Source organism: Clupea harengus, chromosome 2 (genome assembly GCF_900700415.2).
Source record: "Clupea harengus chromosome 2, Ch_v2.0.2, whole genome shotgun sequence".
NCBI lineage: Eukaryota > Metazoa > Chordata > Actinopteri > Clupeiformes > Clupeidae > Clupea > Clupea harengus.
In genome coordinates, this window is record NC_045153.1 from 26,521,508 (window position 1) to 26,544,552 (window position 23,045).

The 23,045-nt window shown below is 43.3% G+C and overlaps 2 protein-coding genes across 22 annotated transcripts in view; both read left to right on the top strand.

Moving 5' to 3' along the window:
• The window catches only part of zmp:0000001200 (dedicator of cytokinesis protein 9), a 78,849-nt gene extending 64,768 nt beyond the window's left edge, over window positions 1–14,081 (top strand). For 7 of the 21 annotated variants that reach the window (XM_031558909.1, XM_031558879.2, XM_031558874.2 and 4 more), the window contains 25 exons: window positions 73–251; window positions 333–449; window positions 557–668; window positions 778–911; window positions 2,881–2,995; window positions 3,163–3,229; window positions 3,356–3,403; window positions 4,409–4,545; window positions 5,349–5,464; window positions 5,619–5,756; window positions 5,952–6,134; window positions 6,296–6,409; window positions 6,586–6,801; window positions 7,134–7,191; window positions 7,901–8,007; window positions 8,719–8,841; window positions 8,986–9,099; window positions 9,455–9,460; window positions 9,870–9,899; window positions 10,573–10,719; window positions 10,821–11,031; window positions 11,640–11,830; window positions 12,069–12,169; window positions 12,325–12,463; window positions 12,833–14,081. In XM_031558909.1, coding sequence (XP_031414769.1) covers window positions 73–251; window positions 333–449; window positions 557–668; window positions 778–911; window positions 2,881–2,995; window positions 3,163–3,229; window positions 3,356–3,403; window positions 4,409–4,545; window positions 5,349–5,464; window positions 5,619–5,756; window positions 5,952–6,134; window positions 6,296–6,409; window positions 6,586–6,801; window positions 7,134–7,191; window positions 7,901–8,007; window positions 8,719–8,841; window positions 8,986–9,099; window positions 9,455–9,460; window positions 9,870–9,899; window positions 10,573–10,719; window positions 10,821–11,031; window positions 11,640–11,830; window positions 12,069–12,169; window positions 12,325–12,463; window positions 12,833–12,958 — 3,029 coding nt within the window. In that variant the 3' untranslated portion in view covers window positions 12,959–14,081. Of the gene's footprint in view, window positions 1–72; window positions 252–332; window positions 450–556; window positions 669–777; window positions 912–2,880; window positions 2,996–3,162; window positions 3,230–3,355; window positions 3,404–4,408; window positions 4,546–5,348; window positions 5,465–5,618; window positions 5,757–5,951; window positions 6,135–6,295; window positions 6,410–6,585; window positions 6,802–7,133; window positions 7,192–7,900; window positions 8,008–8,718; window positions 8,842–8,985; window positions 9,100–9,454; window positions 9,461–9,869; window positions 9,900–10,572; window positions 10,720–10,820; window positions 11,032–11,639; window positions 11,831–12,068; window positions 12,170–12,324; window positions 12,464–12,718; window positions 12,730–12,832 lie in introns of all 21 variants that reach the window. The other 14 variants (XM_031558982.1, XM_031558966.1, XM_031558890.2 and 11 more) reach the window with 6 other exon arrangements.
• Window positions 14,082–14,173: 92 nt separating this feature from the next.
• On the top strand, window positions 14,174–22,057 carry slc15a1a (solute carrier family 15 member 1a). Its single transcript, XM_031579263.2, has 23 exons — window positions 14,174–14,598; window positions 14,709–14,758; window positions 16,770–16,857; window positions 16,972–17,113; window positions 17,198–17,317; window positions 17,482–17,581; window positions 17,679–17,769; window positions 17,901–17,984; window positions 18,092–18,174; window positions 18,347–18,433; window positions 18,539–18,628; window positions 18,805–18,849; window positions 18,962–18,994; window positions 19,149–19,237; window positions 19,368–19,449; window positions 19,553–19,672; window positions 19,817–19,957; window positions 20,064–20,110; window positions 20,206–20,313; window positions 20,478–20,580; window positions 20,671–20,805; window positions 20,979–21,086; window positions 21,230–22,057. The coding sequence occupies exons 1-23, from the start codon at window positions 14,592–14,594 to the stop codon at window positions 21,446–21,448; spliced, it is 2,172 nt and encodes a 723-aa protein (XP_031435123.1). The 5' UTR covers window positions 14,174–14,591; the 3' UTR covers window positions 21,449–22,057.
• Window positions 22,058–23,045: the final 988 nt, after the last annotated feature.

A 23,045-nucleotide genomic window follows, 5' to 3' on the forward strand; every position in this document is an offset into this window, starting at 1 on the left:
AAAACAGAAAAAGAATCTCCCTTCTATTCGACCCCACCCTCCTCATCTCAGCCCACTCTCCCAAACCCACAGATCTCCAGCTGGATTACTCGCTGACGGACGACTTCTGCAAAAACCACTTCCTGGTTGGGCTTCTGCTGCGAGAAGTCGGTGGGGCTCTGCAGGAGTTCCGAGAGATCCGACAAAACGCCATTCAGGTGCTGAAGAACCTCATGATCAAGCACACCTTCGACGACCGCTACACATCAAAGGTGAGCCCCCTCTCCTCCAGGCCCTTCTGACAGGTGAGGGCTGTTAAGGTGTTAATGGGGCATTTGGATGCTGTGTTGCAGAGCCAGCAGGCCCGACTGGCCACCCTGTACCTGCCCCTCTTTGGGCTCCTCCAGGAGAATGTGCACCGGCTCAACGTGAAAGAGGTCTCCCCCTTCACCGTCAACCACTCCAACAATGTAAGACTGCCATCTAGTGGTCAAAAGGAGAAGTGCTTGAAATACACCCTCAGCTCGCTGGTTCTCATGGTAACGTGCTTCTCTCCTCTCCGTTTACTGATTCTCAGAATGGACGGGATGACTCTCTTCCGCCAAATGTAACCATTACTCCTCCCAGGTCGAGCACTATCCTTGAGAATAGCCTACATAAGGATGTGTTTGGGGTCATCTCGGGCACAGGTAACCTTATCTAAATCAGGAATGAGGGGAAGGGTGAAGAGCATGAAAAACACATTTTATTTAAATGAGATGAATCCACTGTTCATCTGACTGAACCTGTCCCCGACAGCTTCGCCTCACGCCACCTCCACACCCAACATCAATGCCGTCCGCCATGCCGACTCACGTGGCTCTCTCATCAGCACAGACTCTGGCAGCAGCCTGTCTGAGAGGAACCATGAGAAGGCCAACTCCCTGGACAAGGTACTGCCCACAAACACACACTCCCACTCATGCTACTTCTGCCACATAGCAGCCAAGGTCTGTGCCACACAGCATGTACAGCTTCAGGTTTGCTTGCTCCAGTTGCTCGCCGACAATTGCCCCTTTTTCTTCTGGGAAGCAATTAGAGTCGGCCATCTGCCTTCCAAAGAAGCTCATTACTTATTGAGAGCCTGTCCAGTGCCAGGAAGGTGTCTGAACGGCAGACCTCTCTGTTTTCGTGTGGACCTATCTATTCATCCGCACAACACAGCTGCATAGTGCTAAACTAATTATGCCGTAATGTGAAACCTTGTGTGTATGAAAGCCTGGTTCTTGAATCGGTACCATCAAGTTCATGGAAACTGTTACCGTATCTTTTGAAGTAAAACTGGAAAAAGTGAGTGTTGTTGTTGGTGTGTCTCCAGAGATATGTCATGTGTTGGAAGAGCTTGTTCACAGAAAGAGAAGCCCCCCCCATATGAGTGGACCGGGGCAGGCAAGGCAGGCATTATCTCATTGTGTCACTGACTCCACTTCCTCCTCCACCTCCTCCTCCCCCTCCTCCCGCTCCTCCTCCTCCTGGGCTTGTTCCAGCAGAGGGAGAGGTTCACTCGGAGACACTCGGCCAGCGTGCTGCGCCTGTTTGCCGAGCCCGACGACCACACGCTCTCTGCCCGCGTCAAGCGCGCCACCATGGACTTTTCTCTGCTCTCTGTCCCTTCACTGCTTGAGAGCAGCAGCCCACATGCCAGCAGCGCGCTCCAAGTACAACACAAACTCTGACTCCCCTTACCCTCTTGACTCTATCCAAATTGCCCCTCCACGATTACTACCCCTTCTCACCCTGGAGTGTTCCTTCTGGAAATCTGTGTGTGTGTGTGTGTGTGTGTGTGTGTGTGTGTGTGTGTGTGTGTGTGTGTGTGTGTGTGTGTGTGTGTGTGTGTGTGTCTGTCTGTGTGTGTGTGTGTGTGTGTGTGTGTGTGTGTGTGTGTGTGTGTGTGTGTGTGTGTGTGTGTGTGTGTGTGTGTGTGTGTGTGTGTGTGTGTGTGTGTGTGTGTGTGTCTGTGTGTGCTGACGAGTGACTCTGTGTGCTTTGCTTCCTTACTGGCCCTCTTTACTTTGCCAGGAGGGGATCTGATTATCACACAGTTGAACACCTTTCTGGTGGCATGAAGCCGGTTGTTTAGCTTCATTGGTTTTGATGGGGTGTTGAGTGACGGCATGCAGTTATTTTCTCATCATCTGTGTGTTTCTGCTAAGAGTTTTTTGTTCTTCTAAAAGAGAAGTTGTCCTGTTGCAGTGAGTGTGAATGTGTGGATCTGACCAGACAACTTTAACCTAGAGCTCATCTTCAGTTTTCGGGGTCAGTTAAGGGTTAGATGCAGGTCTCTTGTTTGGGATAAGACACCTTTGTAATGATGTATTCTATGATTTCAGATGTCTGGGGTTAGTTGTTATGACATGAGTATTCAGTTCAAATTCAGTTCACTCTTTGGGATCCCACTGGAGTTAATTCACAGTTGAACATTCAAGCCCAAGTCTGTATAAAAAAAGACATAGCTTCACACTTTCCATGGAGTCACTCCTCAAGATTTCTCTGGTCCGGTCAATTTTCTTCTGCTGGCAAAGGAAGACGCAGTTGCTCCTGCCAACCCCTGCACTGTTCTGTCGTAGTGGTGTTAGTCCACTGCTTGTGTCTGTCTCTGCTCCCCGCTTCATGTAGTGGCTTGGAGAGTCTGTGAGTTTGGCCCGCTCTCTAATAACCTTCTGCCTGTTATAAAGCTCCAAACCCTCAACCACATAACGCCTCCCCAGACAATCACATACCTGCTTTGTAGTGGGGATTATTTCATAGAATGCAACAGTCAACGTTTTTCCCCCCTGTATCTATGGAACGGGTGTGTGTGTGTGTGCATGTGTGTGTGTGTGTGTGTGTCTGTGGTCTTGACGCCTGTTCCACTCCTTCCAGAACCAGCCGGCCTCAGCCCTGGGCAGCTCCCTGCTGCGCTGTGATAAACTGGATCAGGCCGAGATCAAAAGCCTCCTCATGTGCTTTCTGCACGTCCTCAAGAGCATGTCTGAGGGTAAGACTCCACCACTGCAACACACATCATCATCATCATCATACTGAATGGAAACACATAAAGGATTCCATCCATACAAGTATACACAGGATGAGAACCAATGCCCTCCTGGGAGTTACAATTGGGCCATTTATCTTAGAGATTGACTTGGCAATTCTTCATTGCAGATGCTTTGTTCACGTACTGGAACAAGGCTTCCTCTGGTGATCTGATGGATTTCTTCACGCTCATTGAGTAAGTTCTGGATCTTGTAGAAGTCGTCATCACACATATGCAAGGGGGGCATTTAGTGCAGAAAGATGCCCTGGGGTTACCTGTGCATATCCTCACTAACTGAACACACTGTGTGCTTGATTACAGAGTATGTCTTCATCAATTCAGATATATGGGGAAGAGATACATTGCGAGGTAATGTTTCTAAATTACTTCTGTGCTCTTACTTCTTGCAAATGATTACTACAGTTGTATTTTTTGTGTTCAACAAACCTGTCCGCATGCAAAGAGCCCCTTTTAATATGCCTTTAGTAAAGGATGTTTTCTGTTTGTACGAATATGTGCAAAAGGTGCTTGCAAATGCAAAATGATTGTGTTCTGAAAGTGAGAAACTGTGTTTAAGGTAAACTGAAGTTGAATGTATGTAAACGTACCTGAATGTAAAGGGGATATCCCCTTATATGTGTGTTTCATATAAAGTCCTGTAAATGTGGCACACATAGAACTGCAGCTTTTCACACCAACATTGCCTCGTCTTCAGCGACACAGCAGAAAGTGCACATGAAACCCTGTTTCTGGGCCACTAGCTCTGACACGCAGTGGGCAGGGGATGACCACTCTCGCTAACCCACCACCACTCTCTCTCTTGTATTCACTAAAATGCTGGCAAGTCTAATATTATCTAAAAAGCACATGGCTCCGGCCCTCTCCTGTTTGGGTAAGACTGGCTGTGCCTCTAATTGCACTGTGTTGCAGTAAACGCATGTGTGATTCTCTCTCTCTCTCTCTTGGTCCTTGTTCTAACATCACCTCATACTTCATCACCCATACAGCCTAAAGCTGACACTAGTGTATCTCACCTCCGTCTGCATACTGGTCCTCTGCTGGTGCTCTATCTGATGTAGCCCTGATGCTAATCACTGTAGATAGCTGCATGCACACTAAACCCCCTCAGTGCACACTTGAATGGATCCAATTGTTGAAATAAAAAATACTTGTAGTGTAGATTTTTACATCAAGATTTTCATTGCTAGTCTATTGATTACTCCTGGGCTGTGTGACACCGGACCAGGAGTGCTATGATTGGTAAAAGACGCCCGAAAGGAAGACTCCTGAGTGTGGCTCTGTAGACTGCTTGACTAACCCAGGCCATGCTGGTAGTCGGCCACCCTTTCTAACGGTGTCCCGTTTCCTCATTAGGAACCAGGAAGGGGCGGGGCCCATAGCACATGAGCGGAAGTCTCAGACTCTGCCTGTGTCCCGTAACAGGGCGGGAATGATGCATGCCCGCTTACAGCAGCTCAGCAGCCTGGATAACTCATACACTTTTAACCACAGTAAGTGCCCACCTCGTCATCGCGGCCCAGTCCACACCTCCCTTCTGTGGCCGTCATTCTCATGCCTATGGCCCTCTTCATCATCATACTCCTCTTCCTCAACATCATCATCATCATTGTTCATACCTCAGACACTTTCCCCATGTGACCCCCAAAAGCTACCAAGGTCAGAGTTAGTGTCACATGACTCTGTTCAGTATCCAGATAGGCACAGAGGACCGGTTCAAACAAAACCAGTATTGAATGAGGATCTAGTTCTACCCATGTCAGTTACACATACACTTACAATGGCTGCTGTTCCAGAAGATGCATCTGAAAAGCAAAAGAGCTTCTGTTTTTGGAAAAACTAAGTGGGCCACAGCATTCTCTTAACAAAGTGAATTTCTTTGTGTTTTCAGTGTAAGAAAGATTTCAAGTATACTTGGAATTTCTGTAGACCATGGTAAGAATGTATCGGGTTGGCAGTCAGCTTGCAGTCTACTCTTAGCTCCTCAGGCATTCATTTTGATTTCATTAAGAGCATGCCCATTTCTTTTCCCTGGGAATGACCCCTTGCGATCAGTCCATGTCCTCTTTTCATTTTCTGTTCCTCATGTAACATCCTACATTATTCAGGAACTGTTAAAAGGAAACCATAAAACTCTGTTCTCCTCTTCGTTATTATTCCCTCTTCATTTGTACTGTTTTGGCTTCTGGACTGTACTAATGATAGCAGCTCTTGTAGCCCATGAACTGTAAAAGCAGATCTACTGCTCCGTGTGGTGGGAGCTCGCTACAGCAGTGTGCTATGTCTCTTTTTCCAGCCTACAGTCACTCAGATGCCGACGTTCTGAACCAGTCCCTGCTGGAGGCCAACATCGCCACTGAGGTGTGCCTGACTGTGCTGGACACCCTCAGCATCTTCATCATGGGCTTTAAGGTGAGCAGGCCGCTAGCGTGAAGAGAAACGTTAGGGTTTAGCCATTGAATGGTCGTGAGAGGCGGTGTCACCAACCAGCCTATAGTGCACTGTCAAATAAACATGCCCTTCGCCACAGGTAAACCTAATCTAATTTCTCAAACTATTCTCGTAGACTCAGCTCTGTGCGGACCATGGACACAACCCCCTGATGAAGAAGGTTTTCCAGGTCCACCTCTGTTTCCTGCAGATCAACCAGTCTGAGACAGCCCTTAAGCAGGTCTTCACCTCCCTCAGGACCTTCATCTACAAAGTAAGCAAGGAGTGATGGTTGTGTGGTTGTGTGTGTGTGTGTGTGTGTGTGTGTGTGTGTGTGTGTGTGTGTGTGTGTGTGTGTGTGTGTGTGTGCCTGTGTGTGTGCCTGTGTTTGTGTGTCAGTGTGAGTATTAGCACTGAATGGCTTCCATAAAAGCACACCACCATAACGTGCCCTTCTTTCCCCTCTCAGTTCCCCTGCACATTTTTTGAGGGCCGTGCCGACATGTGCGCTGCCTTCTGCTATGAGATCCTGAAGTGCTGCAACTCCAAGCTCAGCTCCATCCGCAGTGACGCAGCCCACCTGCTCTACTTCCTCATGAAGAGCAACTTTGACTACACGGGCCGCAAGTCCTTCGTCCGCACGCACCTGCAGGTGAGCACATTATGTGGAATTACACTGAATAACAGCGTCTGGTAAATAACTAGAAGAAAATTTTGAATTTTCACTTTGCCTCGGTTTCTTGTCATTGGTGATAATGGGTATGGCTCTGTAATCTCTGATGACTGATGTTGCTATGCTAATTTCCTACTCAGGTGGTCATTGCTGTCAGCCAGCTAATCGCTGATGTCATTGGGATCGGTGGGACTCGCTTCCAGCAGTCTCTCTCCATCATCAACAACTGTGCCAACAGCGACAAGACAATCAAAGTTAGTTACTGAGCACATCAATCATTACAAGCCATCTTTTTAGAGGGTTTACGAATGTACACATTTCAGGAAATAAATGTGTGTGGCTGCTCAGTGTGGCTGTGATGGAGTCTTTTATTTCTAGACTCATGTTATGTTTTCTATAGTGTGGGGATAATATTTACCTGTGTCCACAGAACACGGCGTTCCCATCGGACGTGAAGGACCTGACTAAGCGGATCCGCACAGTACTGATGGCCACGGCTCAGATGAAGGAGCACGAGCGTGACCCGGAGATGCTGGTGGACCTGCAGTACAGCCTGGCCAAGTCCTACGCCAGCACCCCAGAGCTGCGCAAGACCTGGCTGGACAGCATGGCGCGCATCCATGTGAAGAACGGCGATCTATCAGAGGTGATCACAGCTCTTCATCCCTGACTCCTCATCCTCTACTGTGATGGTTTTCCTAAACTGCAGCAACTCTGTTTCAATACCACTACTGCAGTTCCACAGTAAATGGAATATCAATTTGTCTTGGCATGGTTTAGCAAACCTTTTAGATGCATGTATACATTCATCCATGTTCACTGACATCACTTATACAGTACACATCTATACGTTGCTCCCTGAATGTAGATTTTTCACTACCCTAGTCTATATTAAATTATGGAACCAAAGCATTGAAATCAGCAGATTGTATGCTATAACAACAACATAGCCCTAAATTGTGTCGTTGTGCTTTGCAGGCAGCCATGTGTTATGTGCATGTAGCAGCTCTGGTGGCGGAGTACTTGAGGAGGAAAGGTAAGTGGGAACTGGGAATGTGTGGTGCTGGTGCTGGTGCTGGTGCTGTAGTCTTCCCCTCAGTTATCAAACATGACCTGCTAATGCAGAGCTTTAATTATCAGCACCTGATGCCACTCTGAAAGCAAATTAGTGACACTGCATGAATGAATTACTCGCTACATAACATTCATGAGTCATTAAATCAAGCTGACTGATTTATTGTCTCATGAGTATCTATAAATAATGTACACTTAGGCATGGTGCCAGTCTTATTTTACACTCATTGTAAATATTTAATTATTTACTTGTTTATACAAACACGCATGCAGAGTGAATTCAGTTGTGGCATTACAAATGAGGGATGTTGCCATTTTTGTGTGCGTTGTATGAGGTTCAAGGACTATAGTTATAGTTATACTCATTTATGTGTGTGTATTTGATAAGAATGACAAGATTACTCTCGTGCAGTCATTCTCTGTTGTTCTCATTACCATGGTGACCGCAGTGTTACATAATGCTCAGCATTTAATCTTACATACAACCACTGAAGGATCACCAATAGTCCGTCTCTGTTGTAAAGTGATCATTAACCTTTAACCGCCACTGTTGTGGACAAGTACATTAGTTTACAAATAAGAACACTTAGCATGTTTATTAGCACAAATACTTTTACAACAAAAGACTATATGAAACAAATTATAAAAAATAATTTGTATGTGTGGCTCAGGAATGTTCAAGCAGGGATGTACAGCCTTCAGGGTGGTCACACCCAACATTGATGAGGAGGCCTCCATGATGGAAGACGTGGGGATGCAAGATGTGCATTTCAACGAGGTGAGCCATGGTCAAGGCCTCTTTTGTTCGACTAAGTCGCGCACACAGAAAACCCGGCGTGGTGTGTGGGAAGTATAACGTGCAGCTTTGTTAAGTAATTCTTTGAGGAGTTGCTTGCTTATCTCTAGAGCTTATCTCAAACAGGCATGAATCAGAATTGTCCTGCTGGCTGTGTTATCTTTAACAGCCATGATGCAGCCTTGAGTTATTCCTTATCAGAGAATCAGATATGTCCAGCTCCATCAAACTCAATGTTCTTTGAACACGGAGCTAGAAAGACCACACAGTGATCATTGCATATATTGAGTTAAGAATCTCATGTTACTCCACAGTGCTGGAGGATATGTAGACTATATTACTCAAATGAAGTATAGGGCAAAGGTCACAGTTGTGCTAAGTAGTAAATATTAATGCGGAAGTAATCATTTAAATTCCTGCCCAACTACATGAGACATACTACTATACTGTAGGCCTTAATAATGGCAAGTGCTGTGGGTTTATATGGTGACATAACATAGCATGTGGTGTGTGTGATAGCATTTCACATAAGTTCCAGGCATTTTGTGATTAAAGTCCTGTATGTTATTTGATTTAGCTGATTTAGCTGAGTGTGATGTGGAGTGTTGTATTGTGCAGTTGTGTGTTGTGCTGAGCTCTGGTGTGACGTTACGTGTTCAGTGCAGTTCTGAGCTGTTGTTAATGGCTACACAGGATGTGCTCATGGAGCTGCTGGAAGAGTGCGCTAATGGTCTGTGGAAGGCTGAGCGATACGAGCTCATCTCTGATGTCTACAAACTCATCATCCCCATCTATGAGAAGCGCCGTGACTTTGAGGTACTGTGTGTGTTCTTACTTCCAAAGAGACGGCCATTTTAAGAGAGCCTTGGATGGTGAGGGTCAGGGCAGACATGATGCACTCATAGGAGGATTGCGTACTTCACCTAACTTGTGTCTACGCTCTTTGCTTTTTTTTTGCAGAAACTGGCTCATCTGTACGACACACTCCACCGGGCCTACAGCAAGGTCACGGAGGTCATGCACACTGGCAAACGGCTGCTGGGCACCTACTTCAGAGTGGCATTCTTTGGCCAGGTGAGAAGAAGGGCCAGGGTCAAACAGTGTAGTTATTGAGAATTAATTTAATGAATTGACAACAGAAAGACAGCATTGTTCTTGGTTTCAAGGTTGGAGGATTTCTTTTGCCCCAAGAGTATGCCCTTTTTTATTCCCAGAATCTCCCTACAAATTTCCAGCATAGTGCAGACTTGTGCAGTTAATAAATTCCTATAGAATTTGATGCCAATTAAGTAATTTGATTTCAGCATGAGAACTGCCCTGGGTATTTCCCTCAGTATAAAGCATGATGGTGAGCATGGTGTATGCTAGGCCTTTTCTCTCTCTTATTTATTTTAATGAGTTTCTCTCTGCTTTGCGTCCTCTTTTGAAGGCAGCGGTAAGTTGCCCCAGGCTGTGCCGTCCTCTGAGTGTGGTGTGGTGTGGTGTGTGCTTGCTAACCCATCGCGACGCCTTTGCCACAGCACAGTGCTTCTCTCTGTTCATCTACGCTTCCTTCCTGGCTGCTTTGTTGCTCTTTGCATGTGGTAGTGCCTGAAGCACTGGAGTGAGCCTTTTAATACACAAGCGGCTTTTCTCATTAATCCTCAACCTTTCACTCACCTTGTGCTTACACGCTGTTGTGTTTGTGGTTTTACTGATAAGAACTAGTGAGTGGCTTTAAAACAACCGGCTCTATTGAGTAACACCTTGTTGTGTGTTATGGTAGTGATTTTGAGTTGTTTTTGCCTTTTGGGGGGTGTTGGAATAACTTTGATCTTGTTTTCTATCACCCTGTGACCCTGTAGCAGTACCAGTTTACTGACACTGGGACTGAGGTAAATGGAGCTGAAATGGCTGGCTGTGCTGATCCTCCATTAGAGCTTTAGGAGAGTGGTGGCCATGTTGGTTGTGGTAGTTTAATACGGCCTATTGGAGTTTCACAGGCTATTGTCATTGTACCTCAGAGTCCTCTCATTATCGCCATCTCGCTTATCCATTTCACTGGAGCGCAATGTAGTTGGCAAGCTATGTGGAAAAAAATAGTAGAATGATGACCTTGATGAAATTGAGATTCCCTTGAAAAAAGTATAAGTGGCCTTATGCATGTCACTGTACACATGCTCCTACATTCAGTATGTTTGATAAGCCTTGAGCTTTACCATGAAGATATCGAGGCAGCCCGTGAAGGCCATTTGCACAAGATCAAAGATAGTGAGAAGTCACCACTGCTAGGCTTCCCAGACCCTTTGTTTTAGCTTCTGGATATAATGGTTTCCCAAGAAAATGTCATCCTGTTATTACAAGCAAAAACTCTCTGGTTGTTTTCGTAAGGAATGTAGGGGAATGTTGTTTTCGTTTTTAGTAACTTTAGTTTCTGAGGCTCTCAGGTCACCTCTGCAGAATCTCACTCATTCACAGTGTACTGATTTCATTTAGCCACTGGCATTTGATTCTGTTGTTTGTTTATGACGAATGGCACTCCATAAATGGTCTCTTGGCTTCCCCTAGGGGTTCTTTGAGGATGAGGATGGGAAGGAGTACATCTACAAGGAGCCCAAACTGACACCTCTGTCTGAGATCTCCCAGAGGCTCCTCAAACTCTACTCAGACAAGTTTGGCTCCGAGAACGTGAAGATGATTCAAGACTCTGGAAGGGTTAGTGAATTGTCTTGTTCTCGTCTCTTCTTCGTAAGATATCTAAAGTGCACACGTCACTGTTTGCATGCTTGAGTATAAATGGGCACCTTTCATTCCAGATAAACCCCAAAGACTTGGACTCCAAGTATGCCTATATCCAAGTGACTCACGTGACGCCTTATCTGGAGGAGAAGGAGCTGGTCGAAAGGAAGACAGACTTTGAGAAGAGCCACAACATCCGGCGATTCGTCTTTGAGATGCCCTTCACTGTGTCAGGCAAAAGGCATGGTGGAGTTGAGGAGCAATGCAAACGAAGGACCATCCTGACCAGTACGTGTCCCAGGCCTTAACCTAGTCCAACCCTAAAGCAGTTTCAACATTTTGAAATTCTGTATGAATTATGCAGAACACAATGTATAGACAAATAATCTCTATGACGTCTATGGTCGATTGTACATTGTCTTCAGTTTTGCATTATGTAATACGACTTACGTCCACATCTAAATCACTGATGCATAAGGTGACTGACTCGAACCTCGAAACTCGGTTTATCTATCTTGTGCCGTCTTCCCCTCGCCCCTCCTCTCTCTTCCCTCGTTGTTTCTCTATTCTCAGTCGCTCTCCAGTGCAAAACACAGATTACATACTAAGCATGTCAGCAGTTTATCAGGGGTCCTTTCAAATCCCCACTGGGCAGATTTTTATTAGTATACGAGGACCCAAAGTACAGCCGTTATCTTCGTTACCTGATAATGCTCTACCCTCAAAGGAGGGAGCGCGATGAATAGGCAGATTACAGCAGCTTAGACCACAATTCTTTGAAAGTCCTCAGTAACCACAAACATCTGCACGTGTTTGTGGACCATGGTTACATGGTTACAGTGCTTTGCATCAGTCATGTTTTCAGATGTTTTCTCCTTTGTGTGTACCCCCTGTAGCCACACACTGTTTCCCCTACGTGAAGAAGCGCATTGCAGTGATGTACCAGCACCACACGGACCTGAACCCCATCGAGGTGGCCATCGACGAGATGAGCAAGAAGGTGGCTGAGCTGAGGCAGCTGTGCTCCTCCAGCGAGGTGGACATGATCCGCCTCCAGCTCAAGCTGCAGGGCAGCATCAGTGTGCAGGTGCCAGACATGTGCTCAAAGGCACAGACGACACACACACACACACACACACACACACACATATCTGTGCGCAAACACACGCTACATACCCATGCATACAAAACCTTGTGGAAAATCTTGACTCATATATACAGAAGAAAAATAAATGAAGTTCTTCCCTCTGAGAGTATATTCAAATGAAAACATGGCTCAGTCCTTTCCCCCCGCTCACTCTGTTTTTGTAATCCCCCCCCCCCAGGTAAACGCAGGACCACTTGCTTATGCCAGGGCTTTCTTGGATGACGCCAGCACCAAAAAGTATCCTGACAACAAGGTGAAGCAACTCAAAGAGGTGTTCAGGTGAGTTGACCATACAAACATACACACACACACACACACACACACACACACACACACACACACACACACACACACACTTGTTTTTGTTTTTCTCTGTCATCCCTTGCTGTATCAGAGGAGTTTCATCCACCATACCTTTTCACTGATGTTGACAGGCAATTTGTCGAGGCCTGTGGCCACGGTCTGGGCATCAATGAGCGCTTGATCAAAGAGGACCAGCAGGAGTACCATGACGAGATGAAGGCCAACTACAGGGACCTGGCCAGAGAGCTGTCTGCCATCATGCACGAGGCAGTAAGTATGGGCCATCTGTCAAATCACACAGGCTTGCTCATTCTTTACATTCTACCATCACTAGATGACGTGAATGTTATTCATTAAAGCTCTTTGCATGCTGTGCTAGAAATACACATGCTTGCCCTTCAACTGCAACAGTTCAGTTGTAATCCACACAATCACTATGATTTTAAAACAACAGCATGGCTTGCGTTATAAATAGTGCTGAAATAACAGCCCTGTTCCTCTTTTTTGTCTTTGTGCTACCACAAGCAGATCGGATGGTAATGCACTGTGCTATGACTCTCTCACTTATTGAATTGTAATGGGCCGTTGGCTACTGTTGTTGTCTGTGTGCTCACTCTGCCCACTCTCGGCCCTCTGCAGATCAGCCCGGTGGAAGAGGGCATGAAGAGCGTTCTTCCCGACTCGCTGCACATCTTCAACGCCATCAGTGGCACGCCCAGCAGCACCACCATCCAGGGCATCCCCAGCTCATCCTCTGTGGTGTAAGGGGGTGTCCCTCACCTCCGCTTGTCCACCACGCCCAGTCAGACAGTGTGCCAGTGTGAACCCCATACCCCCAACCCCGAAGGATTCATCTCCCCTTCTGAGTCGCTTTTCCTCATGGATGTGGAATCCGCCGACTTCTATTTCCAGAAGAATCCCAAACGCAGGCTGCATCAGTAGCTCGGCCATCTGGTGGATTTCATGGCTTGTGTTTTAACAGAGAGCTCTGTTTATTGTGTCTTTGGCAAAACACTGTGTGGGACCATTTGAGTCTGTATACTGACCATAGACATTCATTTGAGTCTGTATACTGACCATAGACATTCATTCCTGTGGCGAGGAGGAGATGAGCCTCATGAGAGAGGGGGATGGCAGAGGGGGATGGCAGAGGGTGTCCGCTGGGCCTCAGAGGTGCGCGGGCTTGGGCTGTCAGTTCTGGACTTGGTCTGGGTATGTTCACTAGTGTTTCCTGTGGAGACATCCCGTTAGGCATTCTTAAATGTAGAAAAACAAAAAACACAACATGCATGAATTACTCAACCAACCCTTTGGTCATTTTATTATTATTCATCAGTGTTGTTTATTTACAGTTATTTTATATGTACAGTACTCTAATTTCCATACTCTCGTTGTATTCTACTTGTGGCACAGAACTTGATATCTCCTCATTCACTCGTGTTGTATTTTTTACAAAGTAGCATGGGTGTCGCCGAGAGATTGCTCTTTGAACCCCTGAGCAGTCGGTCACTTCAGTGTCTTAGACAGAGGATTCCTAACTGTTCAAAGCCATGGCATACGTATATTCCAGGCTGTTTATTATTGTACATACAAAAGGAGTGCAATATTTCTAAGAACTCTTGCTGTGTTTATTTCATACACTGTAAAGATTATGTTCATTCTTCTTGCCAAAGCGATGAAGTGTGAAACCAGTGACGGAGCCTACTGTGGATGTAATATGAAGCTTTTACCGTTTTAGTGTTCCTTTTAAGTGTTTAATGAAATCATTTTATATTCGGGAAAGGAATGGGTTTTTTATTTTTATTTAACAGAATGTCCCTGTTCTGCTGTATTTAAACAGAAATGTCCCCCTAATACATCTCTTTGAAATAAAAGTCATTCAGTTCTCTCTGAAACGTCCTCCATGTTTGTTATGTGGATAGCGCACTAAAGCCAAGGACATAAAGGTCTTTGATAAAATATCTTTTAAGAAATTATGATAAACCTAATTAATTCAATTGTCTTTGTTAGTTATACAATGTTGCGTCACATTTTTCATCAATTCATATCTCCTGATTGCATGACATGCATGCGTACGTTTTTTTGTCTTTTCAAATTTCTTTTCAATTCATCACTAGTAAAACAGCTTATTTTTCATCTTCCAGATGAAAACTGCAGAGTTGTTTCTCCTCATGTAAATGTCCAGCCACACAGTGCTCTCCCACTGTCCCCCCTCATGCTTCTGCACAAGACACCATAAAACAGGACACACCTCCACCAACTGTCTAATAAGACATGTCATACAAATACCCATGCTAGTCAATCCAGTCAGCCTTCCAGCAAGGAATTTACCCCCTGTGTCACAAACGGATATAGCAGATTGAAAAGGGAGGGAGAGCAGCTCAGAATCTCTGCAGCCATGACAGGTGAGAAAAAGATAATACAAGAAAAAATAAAACAAAACATGCTCTGGAGTTTTGTCTTTGCTGTACTATGCCTGTACAACACTAATTGAGACACATTCTTCATTAAGCAGAAAAGGGGGATAAGGAGGATGATGCATCCTCACAGAAATCAAAGCCAAAGGTAAGTTCTGTCTGCCATAGCCTTTAGATATTGTATTTTTACATTTCTCATTTTAATCTTTAGTATGTACAGTATCAGTTCTTTTTGAGTGAGTGCACATTTGTCACACTTTAAATACATTTATAGTAGAGTATTATCAGAATACAAAGCAATATCTACACACTTATTGGTTGAAATTAATTAAATGAATCAATATGCATTTGTTAGAAAACAAAACAACAACTTTCCATGGTCCTAGAGCCTGTATTACTAAAAGGATATACATGTCACGGTCCTCGAGCGTGTATTACTAAAAGGATATACATGTCACGGTCCTCGAGCGTGTATTACTAAAAGGATATACATGTCACGGTCCTCGAGCGTGTATTACTAAAAGGATATACATGTCATGAAATTACCACAACTAGTGATACTTACCATTTTGTTCACGAATTGGTCAATCATGACATCTTCATCACTTAATAATGTAATATGTGTTATATAAAAAGCCATGGAGGCAATGTACATATGTATGTATTGTATAAACACTGTTGTTCTGAAGTTTAGAATTGCCATATTTTCTATTTATTTTGTTAAATAGAAAAGTTTGTAAAGTTATTTGATAGATTAAAAAATATCATGTTTTCTTGGAAAAGTTAGATTTTGGGATTCCAAAGTTTTGAGATAAAAAAAAAAATCTAAGATAGTAACACTAAGAGCTTAACATGGCAGTTGTGTTAGCCAGGTCGTATGACAGTAGCACATAAAGATTATAAGAAAATATGGAAATATCAGGGGCATAAAAATGAATTAGACAGACTGTGACCATGCACTCCAGGAGCAACGTCCAAACTCCGCACTGTCACAGGAATAGCTCATATACTGTGTAGGGCCCAAAGTACGAAGACATGATGACCATAACCAACAACCACTGTACAGAACTGTATGAGTTCTATAAATGCTGCAGGGCCAAAACTACACACACCTGAACATTACTCACAATAGCAAAACCCATTGGCAACAACATGGGCTTGCTTGCAACCCTTTGCTGCCTGCTGTAATTCTAGAGAGGCTCTCCAGAAGATTTTGGTACCTTGATGCCCTATTTAGCCAGAGGTCAGCTACTGATGTTGGACCATAAGATCTGGTATTCAGCATGGCAGTCAGCGCTCAAAATTATGCCAGACATGTCTGGAGATAAGTATGGAGCAGGCCAGTCCGGTTCTTCCACACCAAACTTAGGAAACTTAGTGTACTTAATTTTGTGCACTGGGGGGACTGGGGATCATGGTGAAAAATAAGAGGTCTTTCTGCATACCGCTGTCAGAAGGTTGCCATGCTAATGTCTTACACATCGTTGTATACTGTAGTATTTAGATTCCCCTTAACTTGACTTGAGGGGCCTAACTGAAATTATGGAAAACAGCCCCAGACGATTATTGCTCCTCCACCAGACTTTGTAGTTGCCATTGTGTATTCAGGCAAAACTGTCCTAAAGCTTCTTAAGAGCTGTTATTTTGCTGACGATGCCCCCTAAGGCAGTTTGGAATTTGGTAGTGAATGTTGCAACCCTGTACAAATTCTTTCATTCTCTACACACCATCAAGCAGTTGGTGGTCCTGTTCTTCAAGCACATGCACCTACCTCCTTGCAGTTCAACTATTCTCCCTAGACTTTTGCACTTCATAACAGGAACAGCAGTTGACCAGAACCAATCAGCTAAGCAGAAATTTGACAAACAAATGTTGAAAAAATGAAATGAGCGTGGCTTTTTGGAAGTTACTGTGCTCTTCAGTTCATTTATACTTCAAATGATTGTCAGTGCAGATTGCATGGCTGTATGCCTGATTGTATGCATCTGTGTGGCTTAATAAGCTGAACCACTAATTAGAATAGATGTTCACAAACTTCTGGCCATGTTTAGAAAAATACAGTCTAGTGACTAACGTCTGTGCACAAAAGAATACGACTGAGCTGATTTTTGTTGAGGTTTCTTGCGTTTTGTTGAGTAATAATTATTTTGTCCCACCAGAAGGTGGAGTGCTGTGGCTATCCACTCAGCATATTCTTCATCGTGGTCAATGAGTTCTGCGAGAGATTCTCCTACTATGGAATGCGAGGTAAGTAAACACAGTCATTTATGTGTTGCATAGGCCTTTGTAGATGCAATGTAGAATAACATTATTTTTCAGTATTTATTAGACTTCTGATGTCTCTCCCTCACATACTTCCAGCTGTCCTCGTGTTGTACTTCAAGTACTTCTTGCTCTGGGATGATGATTTAGCCACCTCTATCTACCATACCTTTGTGGCCTGTTGCTACCTGACACCAATCTTTGGGGCCATTGTGGCTGACTCCTGGCTTGGAAAGTTCAAGTGAGTTCAAGTGGTTATCTTCTCTCTCAAACACTCTCCCTCACTCTCGCCTTTCTTCACATCTTAAATCTTGTCTCCCTGCAGGACAATCATATACCTGTCAATCGTCTATGCAGTCGGCCAAGTTGTGATGGCTGTTAGTGCCATTCATGACATCACTGACACAGACAGAGATGGCACGCCAGACAACATGACTGTTCATGTGTGAGTAACACCTGGTGTCACACCTTTTGAATACATTCTTAATAAATACTAAATACCAAGTTAAAGAATTATGAGGTGAAAAACCCATCGACTCACTGGTATCCTGGGAGATATCATGCACTCCTTTCCCCAGCCTCATAGCTGTGATGTCCTCTCTGTCACAGGGCGCTCTCCATGATTGGCCTACTGCTCATCGCCCTGGGAACAGGTGGGATCAAACCGTGTGTATCTGCCTTTGGAGGAGACCAGTTTGAGGACCATCAGGTCAGGATGCTGCCCCTCTTTCACACAGTGTGAACATCTTTACATAGAGCCAGAAATGAGTTGCATGACATTTGTCATTTATTATTTCATTCATCAGACAAGGCAAAGGAGCACTTTCTTTTCAGTGTTCTATCTGTGCATCAATGCTGGAAGCCTTCTCTCAACCATCGTCACCCCAATCCTAAGAGGTAAGTGGGGAGGCAAATTACAAAACTTCACCATATTTTCTCTTGTAGCTGTAGCATCTCCCATATGGCACATGTGGTATTGTCTTCAACAAATGTTATATTGTGCATTGTTCAATGTGCCTCTGCCACAGGCCAGGAGTGTGGCATCTACAGTCAACAGAAATGCTACCCTCTTGCCTTTGGCGTACCAGCTGCTCTCATGGTGGTGGCGTTAGGTGGGTTGTATTCCATCTCAGTCCAACTGAAAAGCATGGACCACCACATCAGTTAAATGTACAATATGACTGAATACTCTAATGGCCATGATTTCTTGTGTCTGCAGTTGTTTTCATAGCGGGAAGTAGTATGTACGTCAAAACTGCCCCGAAGGGAAACATTATGCTGGATGTGTGTAAATGTATTGGTGTAAGTACGGGTGCATCTTATTAAATTGACTTTATGTTTTGTTTATTAGGATTAGGAATTGTGAATGGAGTTGCTCAGTTGCTTAAATGTATGTTAACCGTAGGTCTTGCAGCATCTTTGCAACAATTTGTTACCATGCTAACTTAGAGCTTTCTTCTACCTGTTGCTGCAGTTTGCCATCAAGAACCGCTACAGGCACAGAAGCAAACAGCATCCAGGCAGAGAACACTGGCTAGACTGGGCCACTGAAAAATATGATGTATGTATGATTTCTTAGCCCACACATCTCACATATTACATATTACATATTACAATGGGACAAATACATTGGACATGACACATGTCTCTCTCACTGCCCCTCCAGAAACTTCTGATTGTGCAGATCAAGATGGTGATGAAGGTCCTGGTCCTCTATTTACCCCTCCCCATGTTCTGGACACTATTTGACCAAAAGGTAATTTGGGCCATTTCACACATTTCCTAAAGTAAATATTTTGTAAAGAACTGCAAAAATGCAACAATACCTTGTACTGTATATGTTGTTTGTGTAAGTGGAGTGAAATCTAAAGATGTGATTGTATGTAGTGTATATGAGAATAACACTAAAACGGTAACCCCTAATAACCACAGGGTTCTCGCTGGACTCTGCAAGCCACCACCATGGATGGGAACTTTGTAAGTGACTATTACCAACAACCCAAGCAACACTAACTGACAATACTTCCTTAAAAACTTACCACTTTTACCGTACCACACTTACCCCTACTATTCTCTTGTCTTTGCACAGGGATTTCTTGTTTTGCAGCCTGATCAAATGCAGGTATGTTTCATACTTATAATCAGTTGCTATGACAGTATCTTGAATCCCTGAACAGAAGAAGAACTGTTCTGGTTGATCACTCTGTCACTCAGACTGTAATGATAACACCTCCTGCTAAGCCTGTATATTCATCCAGCTGCATTTTATTTTACAGACTTTAAACCCTATCCTTATTCTCACTTTGGTTCCAATAACTGATCGGCTGATATACCCACTTATTAACAAATGTGGCCTGAACTTCTCGTGAGTTTTCTTTTAAACAGCTATGTACATTTTAAAAAAAGGATAGAAACAGGATTCATTACAAACACATACCTTTTAGTCTTGACAGAAAAAAGATCTGGTGACATGTGACCATGTATTTCTCCCACAGGCCCTTAAAAAGAATGACAGTCGGGATGTTTCTGGCAGCTATGGCTTTTGTTGCTGCTGCTTTAGTCCAACTTGAGATAGATGTAAGTGCACTCACGCTGAGTATGCCAAACATTTTCCCAAACCACTGCCCTTTAAGTGCACTCATACTGGATTTAAAGACTTCCATGTGTTTTATTTCAACAGAAATCTCTGCCTATCCTCCCCTCAAGCTCTCAGACCCAAGTGAGAGTACTAAACGTGGCAAACAGTGGTGTGATGGTAACTATCCCACCTAATGAGCCATTTCCAGTTGGACCTTACCAGGTAAAGTACAATAAAATCATTGATTTTATATCAGTAGGCCAATTTCACACATAAAAACATTTGAGTGTGAGAAATCACTTTGAATAATGTTTCTGAACATATTTATGTCATCCCACTGAAGCCAACTCCCTAATTATGTTTTAGGCAAATGAGCAATATATGACATTTGACAGTGAGCAAATAACGGTCTCATTAAACACTACACCTGCAACAACAAGCACGTTCAGTGTAACAAAGGCAATGAGACAGACTGTAGTTGTCACTCCTGGAAACGTCATGGTTTTGGTGAGTTGTTAATATATTTATTCATTACAAATATGCACCATCTTTTCAATTAATGATGTGGTACTTGTTACAAATTTGATTTAATTTATTTGATATCACTATACAGGTTCATGATAAGAATGCCAAACCAGATCAAGGAAACAATGCAGTGAGGTCAGAAGTGCAGTAATGTCAGTCTTTTAACTGTTTAAACCAGCTAGGATTACAAAATGTCCATTGCTTTATAATTCCACCTCTCATTTGCCCAGATTTATCAATGGTTTGACCACAGCAGTGAATGTGACAACTAGCGGGGTAGACTATGGAAGAATACATCCGTCAATGATTTCAAACTACTCCCTGATGCTACAAGGAAAGTGAGTGCCTTAGTCCAGTCAATCCTCAATCCCATTTGTTTAAGACACTTTTTGCTAGGGGGTATATGAAAGCCTATTTTTTTTTTTAGATAGTGTAATTGTCTAGTCTAAATTATGTCTTCTGAATTATTTCTATGATGATTATTTACGTATTTTCTATCAAGGTATGTCTTTACAATCAAAAATGGTGTAGATCAGTGTGAGTACACCAAAGAGTTTGGATTTGGAGGGGCCTATTCGATCATCATTCCCAGCCCGTGGAATAATGTAAGATCATGCCTATACTTGGAGGAACAACAGTACCTACATCTGTCACTTTGAGTTCTGACTAACATATTGCTTGTCTATTTCATTCAGTGTGAGGACATTTTTGAGGTTGAGGAGATCCAACCCAACAGCGTTCACATGGCTCTCCAGATCCCACAATACTTCCTCATGACTGCAGGAGAGGTGGTCTTCTCTGTGACTGGTTTAGAGTTCTCGTATTCACAGGTAGGTCCCAAAGATATCACTGTGATATATGTCCACTGTTGTGTGCCTTGAAGTCTACACTGCAACAATTTCCCATGTATTTTAAAATGGAGTTTTAAAGGGCTTTTTTGAAATTATATCTTAAATGACAACATGTATCATATGCATGTATAATGTTGTTCTTTCTCTGTCAGGCACCAAGCAACATGAAGGCAGTGCTTCAGGCAGGTTGGTTGCTTACTACAGCTGTGGGCAACTTTATTGTTTTAATTGTGGCTCAGCTGGCAAAGTTAGACAAACAGGTACGGACAACTACAGCTTATGATTTGACAATTTCGAATTGCCTAATCACACCTATCCAATCCACTTATTAATTTCTTATATATATATATACAGTATGTATGCATTTATCTATAACCTGTCATTTAATGTTTTTTTCTGACAGTGGGCAGAGTACCTACTCTTTGCGTCGCTCTTGATTGTCGTCTGTGTCATCTTCTCCATCATGGCCTATTTCTACACCTACATCGATCCAGTAGCTATTGAGGCTGAATTTAAAAAGAAGGAGGGGCTGGATCCTGACAAAGAGGAGAAATTAGAAATGAATGAAAAAGACTCTGTTCAGCATGATGATGAGGAAGAGCCCAGACAAACAAAAATGTGAATGTGAAGACAGAACAGAAAACACACTCTGTTTACTGTCTACTGTTTTGTCCTGACACATACGTAAGTCAGGGCTCTGTGGCAATGTATGAAATATGCTGTCCCAGAAATACTTTCAATGACTTAAATGAAAGTCAGGAAGTCACAGGACAATATTACAAACATGTGGGATATTATACATTGCACTTCATTTTGTGTGAAGGCTACTGGATGTAGAATAAAGAGAGGGCTACAGTATTCTTTTGTAGGATGTGAACGTATGAAAGTATGAAAAATGTGTGTCCAATCTTTGTTTGTATTAGGCTTCGTCAGCACTTTAAGCTACTGGTTGTATTGGAAAAAATGTATTTGGAGAATAACACATGTTTGTTCGGATATTTGTTGTAAGTCATATTTTTGTTGATTGTCAGCTTTCACTGCCTAATACAATGGAATAGACCTACTGTCTCATTAAGAAGTAGGCCTACCTACATTAAAAGTATAACCTAATGTAACCTGTAGGGACTAATATTCTGATAGGTTAGCCTAACAGCTATCATTAAATATTTGTGTTCAGTCATAAATAAACTATTACATAACTATATTATATTAGGCTATAATAATAAATATATCACAGGGTTAATAATGTGAATTTTGCATTTATTCAATAAATACATATTTAATATAAGAATATTTACCTTTTTTTATGTCTTATCATCATGTACAATATAAATAGTGACATTATATATTCAAAATTATGTTTGCACATCAGAATCAGAATCATGTTTATTGGCCAAGTACATTTTCACATGGGTTTAGTGGCTCTCAATGTACTTACACTGAAAATATACAGTATAACACAACAGTTTAGGATAAAATAAATAAATGTAAAATATAATATAATAATAAAATATAATAATTTGTCAACTGTTCATTAGAGTGACGGCAAGGGGGAAGAAACTGTTTCTGTGTCTGGTGGTTTTGGTGTATAGAGATCTGTAGCGCCTGCCAGAGGGGAGGAGTTGGAACAGATTATGTCCAGGGTGTGAGGGGTCTGCAATGATTTCCCCTGCCTGTTTCCTGGCTCTGGAGGTGTACAAGTCCTGGATGGTGGGCAGGTTTGTTCCTGTCCAGTTTAGTGGCCGATCCAAACCAGACAGTGATGGATGTGCAGAGAACAGACTCAATGACTGCAGTGTAAAACTGGATCAGCAGCTCCTGAGGCAGGTTGTACTTCCTGAGCTGGCGCAGGAAGTACATCCTCTGCTGAGCCTTTTTGATGATTGTTTTGATGTTTGGCTCCCACTTCAGGTTCTGGGAGATTGTGGAACCCAGAAACCTGAAGGATTCCACAGCAGACACAGTGCTGTTGAGTATGGTGAGGGGGTGGGCTCCTCTTGTCCACTATCATCTCCACAGTTTTGAGTGAGTTGAAAATTTTGATCACTGAGTCACTGTGGAGTTTCAAAATACACAAACATGTTTTACAATAGTAAAGCATACTTTAAAACATAAAAGTTCACTACGGTACGGTGTAAGTTGAGACGTTATAGGAGGATCACTTCGTGTTAGGCCTAAGCATGTCAGGCCAGGAATCCATAAACCTCGGTGGCTGTATC